General features: G+C 45.4%; 1 protein-coding gene across 1 annotated transcript in view; it reads right to left on the bottom strand.

The window, feature by feature from the left end:
* Positions 1-24331, bottom strand: part of FGL1 (fibrinogen like 1) — a 64894-nt gene that overhangs the window by 34990 nt on the left and 5573 nt on the right. Inside the window, exons 3-4 of the mRNA XM_074951325.1 lie at positions 13192-13346; positions 1022-1097 (exon numbers count right to left, since the gene is read on the bottom strand). Coding sequence (XP_074807426.1) covers positions 1022-1087 — 66 coding nt within the window. The 5' untranslated portion in view covers positions 1088-1097; positions 13192-13346. The remainder of the gene's footprint in view (positions 1-1021; positions 1098-13191; positions 13347-24331) is intronic.

The following is a 24331-nucleotide window of genomic DNA, read 5'->3' as shown; positions in this document are numbered from 1 at the left end:
CAGATTGCTTTTCCTTTTCCTTTCTTTAGTCTATACATGAATCAAAGTAAAAATATTATGATACTATAATAATTAGAGAAATGTTATTTGGTTGTGGCTCTGTCTCTAGTGAATAGTAGTGCCACTGATTTAAACCAGATTGAACATAGCTTCTTTTGTCTGCTTTACTGACTACAATTGTTTATTCTATACATTTAGAAGCAATTATTCAAGGGCTACTGACAGATCTATTCTTGGACACATTGTCCCATATTTAACCCAGTTGTTGCTATTAATATGCACATGTACCCTTTATTTCTTCATTTTGTAACTCGTTAGGAACTAACATCCTTGCAGTAAAAGACAACTTTAAATTAGGCTAAGGACTTAAAGGATCTTTCACTGAATTTTCATTTGTATTTTCCTCTTTTTGAGGACTTTAATGAGATGAAATGGTATGCATCCTTGAAGTGGTGAAAACCCTGGGATTAGTTTTACAGTGCTCCCAGTTTATTTACTTCAAAGTCAACCAGAGTCCAGAAGCTTCCCACTAAAAACTAAAAGAAAGAAAATGGACTTCATGCTAATGTAATGATTTTTTCCACTGCGGTCAGTGAACTTACACAGAAATGAAGCAAACCTAGACTTTCCCCCTTCATTTGATTTAATTTTCATTTGTTTCCATTCTTCTAACTTTCTAACAGAACTAGAAATGGAAGTGCCAGAATATAAGAATTTGAGAGACTGTTCTTGTGGTAGTTCTAGCCTGACCACAACAGGAATTACTGCCACAGAAGTCCACTCCCACAAAGCTCAATCTCAGGAGATTTCCAGATCCAAGAAATCTGACTGATTTGGATGTTTGTTATATCGCCCAAACTTTTGGGTGTTTCTCCAAACAATCCTTCTGAACTTTTTGAAGTTAACCTATTGCTAGAGGAAAATTTAGACATACGAATAATGTAACTTATTCTTGACCTCTTCTATACTGTTAGAAATAAACAAGGGCATTATAAATACGATTGGAATTAGTAAAACTTACCGAGTTACCAATGGCCATTATTAAGCAATTTGCAAGGATGAAATTAAACAGTTTCAAAATCTTCATTCTCAGGAAACTGCAAAAGAAAGTAATAATAAAATCTGCATTAATTTAAATCTGTTTTATTTAGCCCTTTAAAATCCTCCAGGCACTATTTTCACTATATTTAAAATAAGTGGGGGGGAAATTATTTTGGTGGGGGCAGGGAAACCCATACTTTCTTTACCCATCATGAACAAGCAAAAAAAAAAAAAAAAAAAAAAAAAGACAGCACAAAATCATTCCCCCCCTTGCACGCCACTTTTAATAGATCACCAATATTCATTTGAATGAGTACTGAAAATATATTTTCATGCAAAGATATTCAGAGGCTAGGAAATCACAAAATTGCAAAAATGCAAAACAAAAAAACAAACAAAAACCTCATTCACTCCCATTGACTTTGGTAGAAGCAGGCTTGGGATAATGTTGAGGCTGCACTGGTCCTTGAGAAAATATGGACAAGACAGACAATATAAAAGGTAGGACAAACTTGGCTCTCAATTACATCAACAGAACTGAAAGGTGAATTTGGTCTGAATTAGAGAAGATGTCTTCTATGAAGCTCTCCTGTCAGCAGGATGGAATAGAACATAATCAGACCTCTGCCACAGAATTATTGTTAGAAATATGTAGAATAGAAACTGATATTCAGCTTCCATACCACTGATGACAAGATATAGGGTTGCCAACCCTCCAGGATTAGCCTGGAATCTTCAGGAATTAAAGATTAATCTTTACTTAAAGATTATGTCAGGTGATGAAACCTCCAAGAATAGGTCCAACCAAAACTGGCAACCCTAGACAAGAACTGCTTTTGAAAAATTTTCTGGTAGTATGTTGTACTGTACAGTATATGACATTTTAAACTGCTTTACTTGAGTTGTAAACTCAATTAATTATTATTATTACAAGTATTACAATTATTATTATTATTATATCATATTTCAAAAAAACCTTACATTAAAAAACATTGGCCTGCTAAACCCAGGGTTGTGAGTTCAATCCTTGTGGGGGCCGTTTAGGGATCTGGGGCAGAAATTGGGGATTGGTCCTGCTTTGAGCAGGGGGTTGGACTAGATGACCTCCAGAGGTCCCTTCCAACCCTGAGATTCTATGATTCTATGAAAAGCTCTTATGACCATAGTGTCTCAGTGCCTCAATATTAATAAAATTATCCTCACAACTTCCTGTTTGGTAGGGTAGTGTTATTGTCCTCACTTTAGAGATGGGGAACTAAGGGCTTGTCTACATGAGAAAGCTGTGTTGGTTTAACTTGAATTGGGTTTTTTAACTGATTTTGTTAAACTGGTGCAAACTGCTGTATAGACACTCATTTCAGTTTAAGAGTAGCTTATTTCAGTTTAACTTAAACCAATTCCTAACTGACTTTAACTAAACCAAAATAAGCCTGGTTTAAACTGGAATAAGAGTGTCCACAGAGCCTTTTGCACTAATTAAATTAGTTTGAAAAACAATTTCAATTAAACCAATGCAAGTTTGTGGTTAGACAAGGCCTAATATACAGAGAGATTAAGGTTCAATTTTAGCAAAGCACTTCAGTATGTGCATGATAGAGAATAGCTTTTGTGGAAATTTCTACTCGGTTTATTTACACATGCATGTGCAATGCCAAAGGAACACTGGCAGATTGTTCTTTATATTGTGTAACAAAAAACAGTGTGCATATGTGATGTATCTTTTTTAAAACTATTATAACTCAGCCAAATCAGATCTAATGTTCATGAGACCTCCGAAAAGCACGTCCTAGAGGCTCTGGCCCTGCCAAATGTCATTTTTATCACCTTCATTTTGCAGATCTTTTGATTTTGTAGAAAAAATGCATTTTTCCCACCATGTAATTTACTATGCTTGAAAATGGCTCATCTGTTTTTGGTGAAATGTTCAGAACAGAAATCATTCTGGGACAGAGAGCAAATGTATCAAACTTCACCCCAAAATTTAAAACTTTGAGAAACCTGAAAATGACCATTTGGAATGAAAAACCCTGGGCAATGTTAATGTAAGTGTTGCTATGTGCCACGGACTGAAATTTTTAAAGTTACCTAGGGGATATGAATACCAAATTCCCATTAGTTTTAATGGCAATTGAGCATCCAGTTCCCTTAGGGAAGATTTGAAAAAAAAAAATCACATTTTATATTAAGGTTACATTTAGAAAAAAATTATGAAGGGTTAATAAATGATTAATAGATGTTTTAATAATGGTTAATCAATTGTTAGAGTCTAACAAGCCAAGCCAAATAACCATGGCTTTTAACGTTCTATAAAACCTACCACGAATGTGCTGCTGACAGTCTCTAATGCTACTCATACCTGTAGTAGGTTTCCAATATCTATTGATCACTGACTAGCCCTTTATAAACTTTTTATAAATGTGTCTTTGTGACAGGTGTCGGTCGGTCCTCCGAGCCCCTAGGGGCAATGGAGAGCTATGGTCTTCCTGGCAGGCCTTAGCCACACCTTCCGGGCGTTGGGGAATTAGCGGGGAAGGTGTGCCGGCACGAGTCAGTAGCGCGCCCCTCAGGCAGGGGAGCGCCGGCACGAGTCAATAGCGCGCCCCTCAGGCAGGGGAGCGCCGGGGTAGGGGAACGCAGGCCCACCCAACTCCACTCCATTCCAGCCCAGGGCCCTGACAGTGGCGGGAGGCGAAAGTCCCGCCGCTGGGTCAGCAGGGCCGTCCGTGCCCGCTGACCAAACACACCCACCCCACGGTGTAGTTCGGCCCCTGGGCTACTTCCTACCCGGTCTCTCAGGCGGGTCGCTCCGGTCCCTCCATCTCCTCTGGGTATTCCGCTGCGGGCAGCTCCGGTCCCTCCATCTCGTCCGAGTATTCCGCTGCGGGCCACTCCCGCTCCCCCTCGGTATCGGACTCACGCTGGCCCGGGCTGCAGTCAGGCCCCTCCAGGCCCTCTGGGTATTTGGCGGCTGGCAGCCCTGGTTGCCACAGGCCTTCCTCCCGGTCAGGCTCCTCCTTGCCCAGGGCTTCACCTGGGTCAGCAGCAGGATCGCGAGGGAGCAGCCAGCAGCCTGCGTCTCCCTCCCTCCCTGGTGCTCTCTTCACTGGGCAGAGGGCCCCGCCCTTTATACTTCCTGTCCCACCCTTCCCCTTCCGGGGATTGGCAGAAGCTTGGCCTGGCCCCGCCCACTCAGGCTGAGAGGGTGGCTCTTCACCCTCTGGTTCGGAAGGGAGCCACCCTGGCTCCCTACATACCCCACCCCTCAAATCCAGCTCCCGATCTTCGGAGCTGGCATCCTCACCTTCTCCGAGGTGGGATAGGAAGTCCGCATTGGCGTTGTCTCGTCCCGCCTGATGGTGAATCGTGAAGGCATAGGGCTGCAGAGCGAGATACCATCGCATCAGCCTGGCATTATTGTCCTTCATCTTACTAAGCCACTTCAGGGGTGCGTGGTCCGTAACCAGTATAAAGGGGGCCCCGAGGAGGTAATAGTGAAGAGCATCGACTGCCCACTTAACGGCTAGGGCCTCTTTCTCCACGATGGAGTAGTTCCATTCTCTGGGGAACAGCTTCCGACTGAGGTAAACAATCGGGTGTTCCTCCCCATCCACCTCCTGTGAGAGGACCGCCCCAAGCCCAACGCCTGAGGCATCTGTCTGGGTAATAAAGTCACGATGAAAGTCGGGGCTGAAGAGTATTGGATCGCTACACAGCCATTCTTTGATGGTTTGAAAGGCCGTCTCGCACTCGTTGGACCAATGCACCCGGCGGGGACTGTCCTTGGTCAAGAGCTCTGTTAGCGGGGCCGTAATGCTTGCGAAGTGGGGTACAAACCGCTGGTAATAACCAGCTAAGCCCAAAAATTGACGTACTTGCCTCTTCGTGGTCGGCACCGGACATTCCTGGAGTGCTTGGACCTTCCCGATGAGGGGGCGGACCTGTCCCCGGCCCAAGGTGTACCCCAGGTAAGTGGTTTCCTCCCGCCCGATTCGGCATTTTTTCGGGTTGGCCGTCAGCCCAGCTGCGCAGAGGTCCCGGAGGACTGCCGCTACTTGGTTAAGATGTTCCTCCCAGTTATTGCCACTAATGACCACATTGTCCAGGTAGGCTGCCGTGTATTTCGTGTGTGGTTGCAACACCCGGTCCATCAAACGCTGGAAGGTTGCCGGGGCCCCATGTAGGCCGAAAGGCATCCGGGTGAAATGGTATAACCCTGAAGGGGTGGCAAACGCAGTCTTCTCCTTGGACCTGGGATCCAAGGGGATCTGCCAGTACCCTTTGGTGAGATCTAAAGTGGTGATATAACAGGCCTCCCCGAGCCGGTCGAGGAGCTCATCGACGCGGGGCATCGGATAGGCGTCAAATTTTGAGATGGCGTTGACCCTCCGGAAGTCAATGCAAAACCACTGGCTCCCATCGGGCTTCGGTACGAGGATGATGGGGCTCTGCCACTCGCTCTGGGATGGCTCAATAACACCCAGCTCCAACATCACCTGGACTTCCTCCTCTACGGCCTCCCGCATTCGCCTAGGCAATGGCCGGGTTGTCTCTCGGACCACCACCCCGGGTTCAGTCTGGATCACATGGTAGGTGAGCGTAGTCTGCCCGGGTTTCGTGGTGAACGTCTTGGGGAATGCCCTCACTAAGCAGAGTGCCTGTTCTCGCTGCTCGACGGTGAGTGTCTCTGCTAGCTGGGGTTCACCATTATCCGACTCCTCGGGTGGTTGGGGCCCCAGTTCCGGTTCGGGGGGATATGGGGCCACTAGGAGCCCTTCCCGGTCCTGCCAAGGTTTTAAGAAGTTTACATGATAAATCTGCTTTTCCTTACAGCGACCAGGTTGCCGAATCTCATAAGTTACTGGCCCTACCTGGCGGAGGACCTCATACGGACCCTGCCAGCGGGCAAAAAGCTTTGATTCCTCCGAGGGGAGCAGGAGGAGTACTCGGTCCCCTGGCCCGAATGATCGAGCCTGGGCGCCCCGATTGTAGTGTTGCTCCTGGGCTCTTTGGGCGGTGTTTAAGTTCTCCCTCGCGAGCTCGCCCACCCGCACCAGCCGCCCCTGCAGTTGTAAGACATATTGCAAGAGACCCTGTGTTGCAGATGGGTTGTGTTCCCAAGTCTCCCTCAAGAGGTCCAACACCCCGTGGGGTCACCGCCCATAGAGGAGCTCGAACGGGGAGAACTTCATGGACGCCTGTGGGACTTCTCGAATCGCCAGTAGTAAAGGAGGGAGCAGCTGGTCCCACTGGCGGAGGTCCTGGGTGGGGAAATGCCGCAACATCCCCTTCAGGGTCCGGTTGAACCGCTCGACCAATCCATCCGTCTGGGGATGGTAGACCGAGGTCTGCAATTTCTTAATCCCCAATAGGGCACACACCTGGCGGAACAGCTTAGACGTGAAGTTGGTCCCTTGATCAGTGAGTATCCCCCGTGGGAGGCCCACCCTTGCGAAGATCTTCACGAGCTCCGCAGCGATAGTGCAGGCGGTGATACTTCTTAAGGGGATGGCCTCCGGGAAGCGGGTGGCGTAGTCCATCAGGACGAGGACGTATTGATGGCCCGCCTCGCTTTTTGGGAAAGGCCCGACCAGGTCCATTGCTACCCGCTCAAATGGCACACCTATGACTGGTAACGGGACCAGGGGGACCTTCTGTACCCTGGCCGGGGCTGCATGTTGGCAGTCCGGGCATGACGCACAATATTCCTTCACCTCGCGGTGGACGCCGGGCCAGAAGAACCTGGCCAGGACCCTGGCCACAGTTTTTTCCTGCCCTAAATGGTCGGCAGCCGGGATGTCATGTGCAAGCTTCAGGACAGCCCGACGATGGATGCGGGGGACCACGAGTTGGGTCCGGACCTCTTGGGTCTGGGGGTCTCGGTCAAGGCGGTAGAGCCGCTTGTGGTTGAGTTCAAACCTGGGCCACTGGGTGGTGCGCTGCGCCTCCACGACCTCACCATCCACCCGGGCCAGCTGCTCATAGGCAAACCGGAGTGTAGGATCCTCCCTTTGATCTCGGCTAAAGTCCACCAGGTCAGGAGGGGGACCCGCCATTTCCAGGCCATCCTGCCCAGGGGTGGGGCCTGGTTCAGCTCCAGGGTCGGGGCTCGAGTCAGATCCTGTCTTCTTCTCAGGCAGGCCTCCCTCAAACGCCTCTTTGGTGGGTAGGGATTGGAGCACCTCGACGAAGTCTGGCCAGTCCCAGCCCAGGACCACTGGTTAGGCGAGAGATGACGCCACCGCCACATTCATCAACTGAGTTACTCCGTGCACCGTAATGGGGACCCGCACCGTGGGGTACGATTTTACATCTCCGTGGATGCACTGAATCCGTACTTCCCCGATGGTCCGCTTGGTGTCCGAGAAGAGGGCCTGACAGACCAGGGTCTGCCCACAGCCCGAATCGACTAGACCCACCACGGGGACCCCGGTGACTTCCATGGGAGCTGTCAGTTTGGCCACGGAGGGCAGACGGGCCCGTCGCTCCCCGGCGCACACCAGGCCAAAGTTGCAGTCCATTGCAGGACAGCGCCGTTGCAGATGCCCATACTCACCACATCGGAAACAAGGTCCTACCTCTGGGCGCGCCGGCCGCGTGGGGGCACCAGTGGGGCCGCAGAGTGGGCTGGGGCCTGGTGGTTGGGTTAAGCGTCCAGGGCCGGAGAGTGGTGTTGACTTGGGCCGTCGGGAAAACTCGGTCCTGCCGCCTTCTGGTCGTCGGGTACGGTGGGGTGCGTTGGTTTGGGAGGTGGGCCCCCTCCGTTCAAGTTTCTGTGCATTGGGTCCAGGGTTTGGAGGGTGGGCGGCCGGTCCTATCGAGGCCTCAGCCTCGAGAAAGTCCTCCATAAGTGTGACGGCCGAGCTCAGACTTTGTGGCTGGTGCCGTAACACCCAAGCCCTCCCCTGGGGTGGGAGGATGTGCACGAATTGTTCGAGGATGACCTGTTCCGTCACCTCACCTGCGGTTCGACGCTCGGGTTGGAGCCATCGGGTACCCACGTCCTGCAGTTCCTGGGCCACCGCCCGGGGTTTGGGGCCCGATGGGTAGACCTTTTCCCGAAACCGTCGCCGAAAGGTTTCCGGGGTAATGTCGAAGGCATCTAAGATAGCCGCTTTCACTCGAGGATAAATGTGGGCCTCATCATCTGGGAGTCCACGGTAAGCCTTCTGGGCTAGCCCCGTCAGATATGGGTGAGGAGTGTCGTCCATTGGTCAGGCGCCCAACCAGCCACTGAGGCAACCCGCTCGAAGGTCACTAGGTAGGCTTCCGGGTCATCCTCAGGCCCCATCTTGGCCAGACGGATCGGTGGGGCGGGAGGGGTCGGGGTGGCTGCCCGCTCCGGTTGAGCTCCACCATGGCCCGACCACAGGGTTGCAAGCTGCTGGAAGCACTGGGTTTGTTGTTCCTGGTGCTAGGCCCCCAGGGTTTGAAGCAACTGCTGCTGGTGGGCGCCCAGCTGCTGCACGAGTTGGTGCTGCTGCTGTTGCTGGCTCTCAGCCAGGAACTTGATAAGCCTTTCCATCTCCATCTTTCCAGTAGGGGAGCTTCAGAGGCGCCCTCGCACTAACCCCTTTTGGCAGGGGTTGGGAACACCTGCCCCCATTCTCCACCACTTGTGACAGGTGTCGGTCGGTCCTCCGAGCCCCTAGGGGCAATGGAGAGCTGTGGTCTCCCTGGCAGGCCTCAGCCACACCTTCCGGGCGTCGGGGACTTAGTGGGGAAGGTGTGCCGGCACGAGTCAGTAGCGCGCCCCTCAGGCAGGGGAGCACCGGGGTAGGGGAACTCAGGCCCACCCAACTCCACTGCGTTCCAGCCCAGGGCCCTGACAGTGGCGGGAGGCGAAAGTCCCGCCGCTGGGTCAGCAGGGCCGTCCGCGCCCGCTGACCAAACACACCCACCCCACGGTGTAGTTCGGCCCCTGGGCTACTTCCTACCCGGTCTCTCAGGCGGGTCGCTCCGGTCCCTCCATCTCCTCTGGGTATTCCGCTGTGGGCAGCTCCGGTCCCTCCATCTCGTCCGAGTATTCCGCTGCGGGCCACTCCCGCTCCCCCTCGGTATCGGACTCACGCTGGCCCGGGCTGCAGTCAGGCCCCTCCAGGCCCTCTGGGTATTTGGCGGCTGGCAGCCCTGGTTGCCACAGGCCTTCCTCCCGGTCAGGCTCCTCCTTGCCCAGGGCTTCGCCTGGGTCAGCAGCAGGATCGCGAGGGAGCAGCCTGCGTCTGTCTCCCTCCCTGGTGCTCTCTTCACTGGGCAGAGGGCCCCGCCCTTTATACTTCCTGTCCCACCCTTCCCCTTCCGGGGATTGGCGGAAGCTTGGCTTGGCCCCACCCACTCAGGCTGAGAGGGTGGCTCTTCACCCTCTGGTTCGGAAGGGAGCCACCCTGGCTTTCTACAGTCTTATAAAGTATGATCTGAAAATCTCAGCCTTGACTATTTGTCATAAATTTTCTGAATCATAATTTTAAATTGTTTCCCATGCTGACCAGATATTATTATAGGCATTATATTATCTGAATATTTAATTTAAACTCAGAGGACCAAATTCTGCTCTTATTTACACCAGTGCAACCCTATTAATTTCAGTTTTAATGAAAGCAGAATTTGCAAAACCTGCCTGTCATTGAACTCTGACATTAATCTGGATTTCAAATACTTTGAACCATGACAAACCTGAGGCACTTTCACATATCTGTGTAGTCATTCTCTTGTTGCAGCTACTATAGTCTTGAAAGCAGCTGTTGCCACCTGTTACAATGATTTTCTTTCAGTCATGGGAGATGAGTGACCTAAGAGTACATCAGCTAGCTGGGCAACTTGCACATGACCTTTAGTTTCTAGCTTTGACTATCTCAGTCATACTACTTATTCTACATACAGTTGTGATCAAGATATATTGTCTAGGACTTGAGGATTATATTTCTTTCATTTAATAATTCATGTTCATCTAGTATGCATGACTGCAGGCATTTATTTTCATCAACTGCACACTAATCTTCACAGTCCAACTGTTCCACAGAGAGTTCCCCAATCTGAAGGGCTCAAATGGAGTGTTAATCCTTCCAGGATTGAACATCATTCTAACTAGAGTAACTTCATTGTTTAAAAGGAGTAGCAAACACACCTTAAATAGGTGTTGATGCAAAAGCAGACTTTACTCGTCAGAGTTCTTTTAGTCAGCCTATACCTCTTATCGTATGTTTGATCTATTGCATGTAAGCTATAGATCAGGTGTAGGAGTTTAGAATTTGTGCAGCTGAGTTTGTATATTCTATTAAAATGAAGTAACCATTCTATTTAAAAGGTCGCTCATTTTAAATGAAGTCTCTCTCATGCAGAGGTGCACAAGGATTGGAGTTGAAAGCTCTCTGGAATACAATTTTGTCTATATCGGCTCTAGCACAGCCAAAAGACAGCTTCACTGATATGATATCCATAGGTGCCGACTCTGTGGGTGCTCCAGGGCTGGAGCACCCATGGGGAAATATTAGTGGGTGCACCCACCGGCAGCCAAGCTCCCCACCCCGCCCCCTCAACCACACCTCCTCCTCCACCTCCTCCCCTGAGTGCGCCGTGTCTCCACTCCTCCCTCCCTCCCAGTGCTTGCCACTGCCAAACAGCTGTAGCAAGCTCTGGGAGGGAGCGGGGGGAGCGGGAACATGGCACGCTCAGGGGAGGAGGCGGGGAAGAGGTGGGGCCTGGGCGGGGATTTGGGGAAGGAGTCAAATAGGGGCAGGGAGCGGGCGGAGCTGGGGCAGGAGAGGGGCGGGGCAGGGGTGGAGTCGGGGTGGGGGTGGAGACAGAGGGCGGTAGAGCACTCACTGGTGCCAGAAGAAGTCGGTGCCTATGAAGATATCTGGTATAAATTCACCTCTTTGGCTTAGCTTTCCTATATTTTATTTATTTCTTCATATTTCAAATACTTGTAAGGTAAATGGGACCACTTGTGCGGTTGCAGGTAGCAGAACTGGGCACTTAATGTATAGTACAACTCCTCCCATTGCACCTAATTAGACCTCCCTTCAAATATAACTTGCAGCAGGACCCTGTACTCCCACTGATTTTTATTAACAAAAAGTCATGGTTCAGGATTAGCTGAACCTTTGACCTCTCTGTCTCTCAGGTTGGAATCCTGTGATTCAGCCCACTTTTAGATTGGGTCTCCAGGTTACAGTACCCTGGTTTACCAACTTTGTTTCCTTAGCTAGCTCAACCAAGTTTGGCACCTGCCCGAAACTTCCCTTCAGGAGCGGTGATCTGTCTGAAAATATAAGTGGCAGACACCTTCTTCAAAACAAAAAGTATTTTTTGTAAGTAAGTAAGTATTATTTATTTATCCAGAGAAACATAACAATCAGAGAGCAAATGGACTGCAAGATAGACTGGAGAGTCTGTGGGGACTATTTCTGACTCCATGGTAAGATTGTTACAGTGATCCAGGAGTTCACATTAGTCACTGGCTTAGTGAAATCTAATTATAGAATATACAACTAGTCTGGGGTGTCCTCCCTATTTTGACAGTCTGCCCTGAGGCAGGCACTCACAGTCATGAGCCACTCCAGACAGACATCATGACAGTCTACATCCTCATGCTAATCTCTTTGCCTATTTAAACAGTTACATTCATTTTACATAGTTACTTACAACTTAATCAGAAATCTCCTTACAAGGTAAAACAATTAATTAAGAAAGTCTCTCCCTACACTATGTCAATGATTATAAATAAACAAACATTCACATATTAAAGCAGCAGGCAAGCCTATTCATTCCAATAAAGCTGCCATACGAGTAAATAAATAGTCACAACACAGCTGAAATCAGTCACATGATTTTAGTGAACATTTTTCTGTTACTGACTTTAGTGACTCCAAAGAGATAATATGTGCTGAATAATTATAAAGATGACTTTCCCTCTAACACCAACATTTACCCGTAAAGGAAACAGAAATTGTACACATAGGAGCTCTTCCCCTGAAAAACCTTCAAGGTGGATAACAGATCTTATAGATTCGCTGTCACCAGTTTTCCACACACCATGAAGGGCCATAGGTGAAGATAAAAACCTAAAGAAAGTTCTTCTCATCTGAAGACACAAAATACTACCACTTGATCCAAAGGAGAATCATCTTTAGGTAAAGCAGTATTAAGGCTTATGAGATGTTCTGACATTCCATCCATAAAAGGACAGTGGTACCCATATAGTAGCTAAGATATTATAGTGGGGAGGGGTTGTGCATGGCTCTCTGAGAGATTTTAAATTATTTCACTGAAGAAAAAAAAGCCAGGTAGATGTATTTAAACTTTCTTCTTCCATGCCATCCTTATGCATGGAATTTCCTCCCACTATTTATGCTCTAGTCAGACTTCCCCTCTGTTCAAATTCCTTCGAAAATCACTTATCCTTCAACGTTCTTCAATGGTAATCCACCAAATAGATATCAATACCATCAAAAAACACTACACTGCTAAAATATTGGACTCTCGATGTGTGATTTGGTTTTGGTTTTGCCTGCCTGAATTCTGTAGATTGCAAGCTGTGTGGAGTTTGCACTGTGTCATCTGTATTTGTACAGTGCCAAGAACATCAATGGCGCTAAATAAATAAAATAAAATAATAATAATAATAGGCAAGAACCTTTGCAGTGAAGTGAAATCTCCTGCTGAAAATGTAAATTGGTCAGTATATGACCTGCAGGGAAATATTTTTCTCCTTGCATTCTTAAGAATTATTAAAAGCTAAACCATTCTCATGAACAAGTATTCATTACTTCATTATTCAAGCACTGCACTGTTTTACACTGGGTAATATCATCTACAGAAATGCACCCACTTTTTCTGCAATGCTGTCAATGTTTTTAACCCATTTTAAGGCCTAAAAACAGTCTTGCCATAGTTCATACATTAATGTATTAAAATATATTTAGGACTACAGATCTTAGTTTAGAGTTCATTGAATAACATAACTAAATGTTTTAGCAAAACATCTATATCCACCCTTAACACAGTCACACCATTAGAGATCATTAAAACAATATGTTATTAGTTCAAAAACATGTCCATTTTTACTCAGCATTGTAGAAAGCACCCCAAATCCCTGCTTACACCCTCAAGCCCACCTACCATCTTTACCTTTACTCTCCAGACATAACTTACAATTGTTAAATCTTCCTCGCTGATGCAAAGAATTCCACAGCCTTTCTGTGAGCGAGAGTGTTTTTGCTATTAAATTCTGTAGAGTTGAGACTTAGGTCTGCTATGAGTCAGTGGGCAGGAATGTTACTGAGGAGTTGCAGTGATCAAGACTGTAACTAAATTGGAACACAGGAGAGAGAAGACTATAATATAGTGCATAATATACAAATTGAAAAAATAAATTAATAAAAAAAGAAAGGAAGAAAGAATCCATTCCTTTCTATGGCCCTGATCCAGGAAAGCATTCCTCATTAGGATAGCACTTCAGCACATGCTTAACATTAAGCGCATGCCTAAGTGCTTTCCTGAATCAGGGCCTAAATTTGTTAGGCTTCAGAAACACACAAGCATGTAAGATTAATTTAGAACTGTGTAATAGATAATACATTGTAGAGCTGGGAAAGTAAGGAATGTCTGCAAAAACACACAAACAAAGTAATGTAGAGAGAGCCAAAGGGGCTAGAGGCAGAGAATTGTGGTTGATATAAAGACATTCTAACTATGATGGACAAACACAGGGAACATTTATTATTGTTTTAGTGACATCTTATAGGCACATGAGCCTTCAGACTTTGTTGGGACATAGTCATACTACTATGGGCTAATTTAGAGCTGGACAGAGATACATTTTCCATGTATGTTTGTTCAGATAAAAAAATTGAATTTGTTTTGACTGTTGGCACTTCACTTGTGTTGGTTTTCTAAAAACAGCCCAGTAAATGAGTGTACCGGTAGGCATGCTTCTGGAAAGAGTGAACTTTATAAGAAATATTAAGGAATATTCAGGGAAAGCAATTTTGGACAATTTTGAAAGTGAGTTTTTGCACTGGCAATCTAATTTTAAGAATAATACTTATCCACTCAGGGAAGAGAAATCATACTATGTAAGCCATAGGTTCAATTAAAACTAAACAACACAGCTCTAATTTTGCATTGCAAATGTTAAATACCTACAACAAAATGTTCACGAATGACCTAGATAACGAATCATTGCGAGAAGATATTCTGCAAGTCATTTTAAATAGCAGATAAAGCTGAGAAAATCATGATCTACAAGAATCTACACAGAAAGAAGACATCTATTATTAGAAGGACTTTTTTACCTAGCAGCCGAAAGAAAGCATAAAAAGATCCGATGGCTCAAAGCTGTAGCTAGAAAACTTCAGACTGGAAATAATGCACACAATTTTTAATTCAGAGTAATTAATCATTAAAACAGTTTACCAAGGGAGCCGCCATCACTTGAAGTCTTTAAATTAAAATTGTATGTTTTTCTAAAAGATATACTGTGGTTCCACCGCAAGTTATGGGGCTCAATGTAGAATTTACTGGGTGAAATTCAATCATCTGTATTATGCAGGAGGTCGGGCTAGATGACTATCATCACAGGGGTGCCATGAGGATATTTACGTCCAGTATTGTGAGGTGCTTAGATAGCATGGAAATGGGAGACATATAAGTATCAGAGGAAAAAAGAACATAATGATCCCTTCTTATCTTGAGATAAGGTTAGGGCCCAGAGCCTCAAAGGTATGTAGGTGCCTAATTCCCTTGGATGGGAGTTAGGCCCCTAAATATCTTTGAGGATCCAGGCCTAGACTCTCAACTAGTGTAAATTGGCTAAACTCCATTGACTTCAGTGGGGCCATGCCAGTTTACCAGCTAATGACCTGGCCACCCAAGTCTATGAATAAGTTGCTCTTGGACAACTTGCAACCAGACGTGAGGGAAAAGTCATCAAACACCATGAATTACTCACTCATCTCTCAGCTAATTTCTTAAAAACAATTATAAAAATTATATCGCTGTTGCTCACTTCTGTGCTAGACCTCGTAAAACTTTAAACTTCCCATGTGCGTGGTGACATCAGTCAGTCCATGCTGTGAATTGACAGTCAACTTCAAGGGCAATAGAACTTTAAAAAGCCACCTACTTTCTTACATCGATGTTTAAAAGAAATTACTTCAGTCAAAGAAATTGGAGGGTCTTTCTTCATGTTATGAGCCTTTCTAGCTGTGCTGCTGCTGCAGTATTTTATCTGGCACAATTTCAAGAGCTTGTAAAATCAGTACATCCAAGATAATGTGTTCATAAAGTCAGCCCTTTGTCACTCAAACTCAAAAGAGTCTGCAAACAGACAAGAATTTGTGTGGTATGCTGAGTTGTTAAGAGGTTGTTTTTTTTTTTTTTCTTCCTGATAAGCTATAATGCAAGCGTTAAGCACCATTTATAAAAAGTGGAGCTTCATCTCTTCATATGTGGCTGACTCTTAGCCTGGAAAGTTTCAAATCAACTTCAGCTGTCATGTAAAAACAGAGAAGGGTCAAACATTGTACAACCATGAAATTGTAGCTCTGTACATGCCAAAATTTACTTTCACTCCATCTGTTATGAATTAATTTGTTTACACGATTCATGGCTTTTTTTTTTTTTTTTGGTTTGTGGAATGTCCAGAATAAATAGAAAACATGTAATAGACTTGATTCTAAAGTCGGTAAAATTCACATTTTAAATTGTGTCCCAAGGAAGTACAGTATTATATATCCAGCAAGAGGATATTCAAATAGTCTTATACATATATACTGATCCAGTAACAAAAATGCCTTTATAAGAAGTTTCTAGAATTTTTGGTAGTTTAGCCAAGATTATATTTTTAAATTATTTTTTACTATGGATGCCGAAAATCTGATTAATCAAATCAAAAATCCTAAATACTTTTGTACTCTCTGATTCATGTATTTTTCAGTAATTCACACCATTAATGATTTGTTGCTTCTATCACTTTTATGGAGTAATCATAGCTTGAAAAATGTCATTTATTTACAACTGATACAGAACATAATTGAAATCAGAGATAGCCAGCCTCAGCTTTGCAATTTTTTCCTATTAACTTAAAATCATTATGAGTCCAATTTTAAAAAGCAGCCTTTAAGGTTTGCGTGTATAAACTAGATTAGAGAATGACTGAAAAATTAGCCTTGCATGTTTAAAGCATGTTGACCTGCTTAGATCATTATCACAACGATGAAGCTGCCAGTTACCAGAATAATATTGTATTTCAACATCATAAATGTGTTTCGTGAATAAAAGCACATATATGCCTTGAGTGTGTGCATAGTTGATAGACGTTAAAAGGCACAGTCTCACTTTTACACAAGACAGACCAAATTCAGCCCTAATGTAAGTGGGTACATGTGACGGGTTCGATTACAGAGACTCCCTTGAGGCTGTCACCTGATGTGCTGGAATTACCTCTGAGCCTGTTTTCCACTGCCAGCTTGGGACTCCAGAACCCTGCCATGTTGAGCCAGACATCCTAGTCAGCTGCAACACAGACCCAGGTCTGGTCCATGCCCTCAAAGCTGCTGACTTTAACCAAAAACTGCTCAGCAAGTCACCTATCTCCAGCACCCAGACACCAAGCTCCCAATGGGATCCAAACCCCAAATAAATCTGTTTTACTCTGTATAAAGCTTATACAGGGTAAACTCATAAATTGTCCGCCCTCTATAACACTGATAGAGAGATATGCACAGCTTGTTTGCTCCCCCAGGTATTAATCACTTACTCTGGGTTAATTAATAAACAAAAGTGATTTTATTAAGTATAAAAAGTAGGATTTAAGTGGTTTCAAGTAATAACCAACAGAATAAAGTAAGTTACCAAGCAAAATAAAACAAAACATGCAAGTCTAAGCCTAATACATTTAAGAAACTGAATACAGGTAAATCTCACCCTCAGAGATGTTCCAATAAGCTTCTTTCACAGACTAGACTCCTTCTTAGTCTGGGCCCATGTCTTTCCCCGGTACAGTTCTTGTTAGTGCCAGCTCAGGTGGTAACTAGGGGATTTCTCATGACTGGCAGCCCCCTTTGTTCTGTTCCACCCCCTTTTATAGCTTTGGCACAAGGCAGGAATCTTTTGTCTCTCTGGGTCCCTGCCCCACACAGGAAGACTTACAAGTAAACAGAGCCATTTACAACCAATTTTCCTGGTCAATGGGAGCCATCAAGATTCTAAACCACCATTAATGGCCCACACTTTGCATAATTACAATAGAATGTTAGAGTAATACTTCATATTTCTAGCTTCAGATACAAGAATGATACATTCATATAAATAGGATGAACACACTCAGTAGATTATAAGCTTTGTAATGATACCTTACAAGAGACCTTTTCACGAAGCATATTGCAGTTACATCATATTCACACTTATAAACATATTTCCATTAAACATGTGGAGTGCAACATCACAGTACAACTCTACTGACTTCAACAAAATTGCTGTAGCTCAGTGGTTCTCAGACTTACTTGATTGGGCTCCCCTTCTTTGTGTCTGTAGTCATTTACGCCACCCCCTCCAAGTACATATCCCGCTGCCCAGCCCTGAAAGCAGAGCAGAGAGCAGCAGCTGCTGGCTGGGCACTCAGCTCTGAAGGCAGCGCTGTGCCAGCAGCAGCACAGAAGGAAGGGTTGAGCCCCATTGTCACCCTTATTTCTGTGCTGCTGCTGACACCCTGGGGCTTACAGCCAGAGCCCCACTGCCTCCAGATGAGGGATTGGGGAGTGGGGGAAGGAGAGCCTGAGCTCAGACTGTCTCCTGGTGAGGGATTTGCGGGGGAGGGATAGCTCAGTGGTTTGAGCATTGGCCTGCTAAACCCAGGGTTGTAAGTTCAATCCTTGAGGGGGCCATTTAGGGATCTGGGGCAAAAATTGGGGATTGGTCCTGCTTTAAGCAGGGGGTTGGACTAGATGACGTCCTGAGGTCCCTTCCAACCCTGATATTCTATGATTCTATGATTGAAGGAGGAGGGAAGGAGAGCCCAAGCCTGGGCTGCCTCACAGTGAGACAGTGGGGTTGGGCGGGAAGGAGAGACCGTGCTTGGGTGGCAGGACTTCAGCTGTCAGCCCTGGCCTGGCTGGGCTCTGGCTGTCCCCTTCATTCCCACTTCCCAGGTATTTATGGCTCTTCTGCACGAGCCCTAGCCACCCAGGGCTGACAGCCAGAGCTCTTCAAAAAAAAAAAAAAAAAAAAAAAAGCACACTGCTCGTGCCTCCCTTGGGAGGCTTGCCCCATAGTTTGAGAACCACTACTCTAGCTTGTAAAAGGGCTCACTTTGAGTCATCATATATAATATGCCGCCATGTCATTCAACAGTTAGAGTGATTGGAAACTCAGAGTCCTTTATATGTGACCAAAAATACCCAACAATTAGATTGTTAGTAAAAACACGGAGATAATTTTTAAACAGCTAAATAAAGTTAGTAACTGTTTATACTCCATATGGTATTTTGGAGTCATATTTATGAAAAACAGCATACATTGAAAAAACATATTTTTTTCCTTTTGGGGCTGGTCTACTCTTAATTACCCTTTAGTTAAGTGGGAGTTGTTCCCTTTGGTCGAGATTTTGAAACTGATTTACATACAAGGGGGTTGCAGCAATTTAACTAAATCAGCTACCAAACAAAATAAGCTACATCTGTGTAAGGCACTTTTGCTGGTGCACAAAGTGTGTGTAGACTAGTGCTCATTCCTGCTGAACTGAAAGTGAAATGCAAAATGGCTTCAAAGCCAATAGAAACAAATAATGGGCCAAATTCAAAAGTGTTTTAAGTTATGTCAGTATGTGGGTGCAAATTCATATGAGGAGGTGGAAGGGTGGTGGTTGTATCAGGAAAAAACAAACAGGATTGTGTAAAAAGATATAACATAAAGCACTTGCCCCCCACCAGTTCTGTCTTACTGCCATTGCATGCCTGCCCCTCCATCCCTGCAGTTTGGAGTTTATACTTATTTAGTAACATATTCACTTACTCAACAGCGTGGAAGTTAACCCATCATTTACCTCACCATTAAATCTGGCCCATACTCTTTGTTAAGTTAAATGGTGGCAACACTGAAAAAACTTGTATGTTACATATCTCCCTTGAGATCAAATCCATACTTCTTACAACTGAATACTGGCTTCCTTGGGTAGAATTCTTTCAGAAATGGAATCAGTTGTTTCCCCCTCAATTTAATATAGGGCTACCCCCTTTAGCCAATACTCAGGAAGTTGCAAGTTGTTTCCATTAGGAGGACAAATTGATGATAGAGTCAGGTATTATTTACCAAGAGTGTACATAAAGTCCTGTTTTCCTCAACATGGTAGGAATGAAACATCCAGTTTTTGCTCATACTTCCACGTCTCTTCTTAGTCAGAACTTTAACAAAAAGCTCTCTTTGCTTTTTCTTAGGGTCATGCTACAAGTACTTCTCTGGCTGTCTCTGGGGTTTCCTTGCTCCCTTCACTGGATGGTTCCAGGGTGTTACTGCCCCTTCTCTTTCCCTCATTCGCACAGCTCTATCAAACTGTATGCAGCCCCCCCATGTTTGTATTCAGACCTCAAGGAAAACCACTCAGACTGCATGGCTCAACACCTATTCCAGCCTCGCACATGGTCTGTGTTTTAGCCAGTGGCTCCTATTGTTTCAGATGTCTATTCCATAAAGGAGCTTAATTGCTTTTTCCATTTATTCTGAATGAAAGGCAGCTGTTACATCTATCACTTTCAATGAGAATTAATCAAACCCCAGTGCCAACAGGTTATAATAGTGTCCCCAGGCAGTACCATAATGGGAACCACACTTAGAACTGGCTCTCTGCTTTTTCCTACCCCTATTATTGTAGTCTGGGACATGTATATGCCTCTCCAGTTGGAAGTGGAGACAAGCAGGAATGTTGACTAGCTCCAACTGTGCTACTTACCTCCTCTGCCTCACCAGTGGTCTTTGGATTTGATGGACATTCAGGTAAATGGCTGCAATTACAGGGCTGTCTATATGGGTTTAAGGTACAGTTATTTGAAAGACTATATACAATAATTAGAGATGGGTCCAAGATGCAAATTTTGGATCTGACTCCTGATGCAAACTTTCTCAAAGTTTAAGGTGTTTGGATCTATGGTTTTGGTAAAGGTTTATCTCTAATTATAATAATAAATTGGCCTTGTGAAAGAAGGTATTTGATTATCTAGGGAAGATACCTACCATGTAGCTATATGGAGCCCAATTCTCCATTGTCCTCCACCTTGTTTCTTGAACTATACACATACTTAAATGTTTTTGTGGATTGGGGCTAGAGTGCCCAGGCCTTCTAAGATTGAAACTTCTAACCTGCTCCTAGGTAAATCAGTTGACATAGAAAGTCCCTGTGAAATGGGGTCTGATCTAATGTTTTCCAGGGGGGAGGAATTACACGTGAATTTTTATATGTTAATGTTGCCAATGAAAATATTATCTACATTGTTTTGCTCTGCTGGATATAGCATTCAAGGCCTATATCTACTTTTTGAAAAAATGCTAATGATTACTTTTTATTTTCTTTGCTTGAAAACTCTCCTGTAGATATGATGGAAACTATTTACCAAGTAATTCCAGAATCATAATTTAACTGTATTTTCAGTTTTAAGTCTTACTTTCTTTGAAATTTTCTGGAAAAATTCTCCCTTCTACTAAAAATTTCCCTTCAAATTTTAAAAGTGAGCATTTTTATTTTAGGGGTCAGAAATTAGCATTATAATAGAGTCCTGGTTGCAACCTTAACTGTGGAGTGGTTTCAGTCTCTTCATAACATCAGAATTGAGCACTCTGTAGCCGTAGCCCCACTGAGTGAAAAAATATAGCAAAGTAATTTGGAAATTAAGTGTATGTCATCCAAACCTGCCAGTGCAGTTCAACAAAGGAAGTAAGCAATTATGTTAGAAATATGTCAGTAATATTTGGATTATAAATCTAATCAAAACACGTCAAAGCCACCCTAACTTTGGTCTATGTGTTCATTAGTTTAAATTTAATGTACATATATGACATGCATTACTACAAGTATTTGTTCATTTTTAAAAACTGATTCATAAAAGCAAACACACACTTTAAGAATAGTTGTACAGGCTTTCTTGGCTGGTAAGAGGCACCTAAAATATCTCTTCCCCAGCAAAGGAAGATGAACAAGTAAATTATAAATATCAATAGCATGTAGCTTTTGAAGGCTATTGGGGAGTAAAATGCAAATAAAATATCTGGGTATAAGTAACACAAATCACATGAAATTTGAGTGCATGCAGTATTTTATAAAAGTGAACGTTACTGAACTGGTTAAATGGTACCCCAGTGCCTCACACTTACCCACTGTGATGTGTGGCTCAGTATTGCATGCTTTATTGCTTCAGAAAAGTATGCAGTATCACACCACAAAGTTAATTTCCATGGTACTTTGTGAAATTTCTTAACTCTGTATTGCTACAATGTGACATGTTTGACAACTTGTGTTAATATACAAAGTCAACATGCACCTCCAGGGTGTGAGCCTAAGACAATGTAACTGCTAAAGAACACATTTATTTTCAATCAGATGTACTCTATAGTGGTCCACATTTTGGCAGATTGCTTCCGTATTAAAATAGGAGCACATACGGACATGAAAATTAGGGTGACTTTGCAGTATTCAGCATAGCTTTATACGCTAAATACTTTAATGCTGACATATTTTTAATGTAAATCAAAGCCATAAGGTGTAAAGAAAGCAGTTAGTCCATGGGGCTCATGAAATGTGCAGGAATGACTGCTATCAGATGCTCTTTTAATTTTCCAATTTTAAAGAAGACCCCCCAATACTTTCTTTTTAGAATGGAATCTCAAATGTTGGAACTATCTCTTTTTGCTATCTATGATAATGCAGAAAGAATAGAAAATGAGAATTCCCTCATTAATTTAGCTTCAAAATGGACTGAATAAAAACGGGGACAAAATCATATGAACTCCTGGCTGTGAAAATTTCTTCATAAGGTATATTAGTTTCTGGTTTGTTTCTTTCATTAGTTCTTTGTTTGGGGTCAGGGAGGAAATTTGGGTGGCTTTTACAAGTTAACAATTCTCTCTCTCATTTTGTTTTTCTTTTCTGTTTCCATTTAGCACATTTCTACATTGCTATTTCAGATAGCTAGAGAATGTGAAGCTGGCCATATTAGTGGTTCTCAACATGCGGCCCACAGGCCACTTGCAGCCCAATCAGCATATAGCTGTGGCTCATGTGACCACCGCAGGGCCATAACTAGGGTGGGGTGCGAGGGTCACTTGCCCCGGGCACAGAGCTGGTAGGGGGGTGCAAAAATGGGGCTGTGCAGGATCGGGCCCCGCAACATCAGTAGAAAGCCAGGGTGCTCAGTGCCCACCCACCCCACAGGATTATGGGTACAGTGGCCTTGGCTGGAGCAGGCTCCCGGCACTAGGACTGCAGCGGCAGATGGGCAGGGCAGGCTGCACTGCTCAACTACAGACAGGTAACCTAGTAGACCAGTGACCATGGGGATGGGGTGCAGTGAGCTAGGACGCAGGCTAGGGTTGCCAACTTTCTAATCGCACAAAAATGAACACCCTTGTCCTGCCCCTTCCCTGAGGCCCTGCCCCCTGCTCACTCCATCCCCGCTTCCTCTGTAGGGTTGCCAATCCTCCAGGATTGTCCTGGAATCTCCAGGAATTAAAGATTAACCTTTAATTGAAGATTATGTCATCTGACGAAACTTCCAGGAATATGTCCAACCAAAGTTGGCAACCCTATTCCTCCGTCGCTGTCTCTCCCCGACCCTCGTTCACTTTCACCAGGCAGGGCATTCGGAAGCGGGAGGGGGAGAGGGCTCCAGCTCGGGGTGCGGGCTCTGGGGTTGGACCAGGGATGAGTGATGAGGGGTTTGGAGTTCAGGAGGGGGCTCCAGGCTGGGGCCAAGGGGTTCGGAGTGTGGGAGAGTGTTCTTAGCTGGGGTAGGAGGTTGCGGTGTGGGAGGGGGTGCAGGTTCCGGCTGGGGGTGTGGGCTCTGGGGTGGGGCTGGGGATGAGTGCTTTGGGGTACATGAGGGGGCTCAGGGCTGGGACAGGGAGTTGTGGGGTGCAGGCTCTGGGTGGCGCTTACCTCAGGCAGCTCCTGGAAGCAGCCAGCATGTCCGGCTCCTAGGTGCAGGGGCAGCCAGGAGGCTCTATGCGCTGCCCGTGCCCGCAAACACTGCCCCTGGCCAGGTTCCTGGCCAATGGGAGCTGTGGAGACAGTGGTTGGGGCGGAGGTAGTGAGCAGAGACCCCATGACCGCCCTTTCAGTGGCCCCATCAGCAGGGTCTCTTTTTGACCGGGCATTCCTGTCAAAAACTGGACACCTGGCAACCCTAGTGCAGGGAGAGGGTCCAGGGCTGCAGGGAGAGGGGTGCAGCTGGTGCATGGGGGACAGGCTCTAGGTGTGGGCAATGGTGACTTGGGGGACTCCCTGGATGAGGAGCTAGATACTGTGGCACTTGATATGGAGGTGCTGGGGCAGTCCCTAGGTGGGGGCTGGGTGCAGAGGGGAAGTCCCTAGGTGGGAGGCTGGGTTCAGGGCGGGAACAGTCCCTGGGTGGGAGGCTGGATTCTGGAGGGGGCAGTCCATGGGGGGCTGTTCTGCCTTGGATAGGGCACCCTGTCTCTGCAGGGCAGGCATGTGTGCCAGCCCAGTGTTGGGGGATCTAGATACTGGGTGAATGGGGGACAGTCCCTAGCAGGGGGGCTGGGTGCATGGTGGGCAGTCCCACGGTGGGCAGTCCCATGCATCTGACAGGGCTCCCCATCTTTGCAGGCAGGCTCCGCAGCTGCACTCTCTGGGCACTCAGGCGAGCCGCACCACCAGCAGCAGCACGGAAGTGAGGGTGACAATACACCGTACCATGCCATCCTTACAGTAAATTAATTTTAACAGTTAATGTTTTTACTTATTTAGCTAATTTAAAATGTTCTTGGTAGGCATTTGCTGGTGTTGAAATGAAAGATACAAGATTGATTTGAATCTTATTTCTGTCATATAACAAATACTAACACTTTTTTTTGTAGATGTACAGGTAGTATATGTATATTGTGTGGATGTGGCCCACATAACACATATAGAGCTGCATATGTGACCCACAATGATAAATAGGGTGACAACCACTGGGCTAGATGCTGCTGCCATCTGCAGGACAATAATAGGTACTGCTCAGTCACAACATAGAACATAAAGAACAAGAGTACTTGTGGCGACTTAGAGACTAACAAATTTATTAGA

Source organism: Natator depressus, chromosome 4, assembly GCF_965152275.1.
Source record: "Natator depressus isolate rNatDep1 chromosome 4, rNatDep2.hap1, whole genome shotgun sequence".
NCBI classification, from domain to species: domain Eukaryota; kingdom Metazoa; phylum Chordata; order Testudines; family Cheloniidae; genus Natator; species Natator depressus.
Note: the sequence above shows the minus strand (reverse complement) of the source record. Positions and strands in the feature narration are given on the sequence as shown.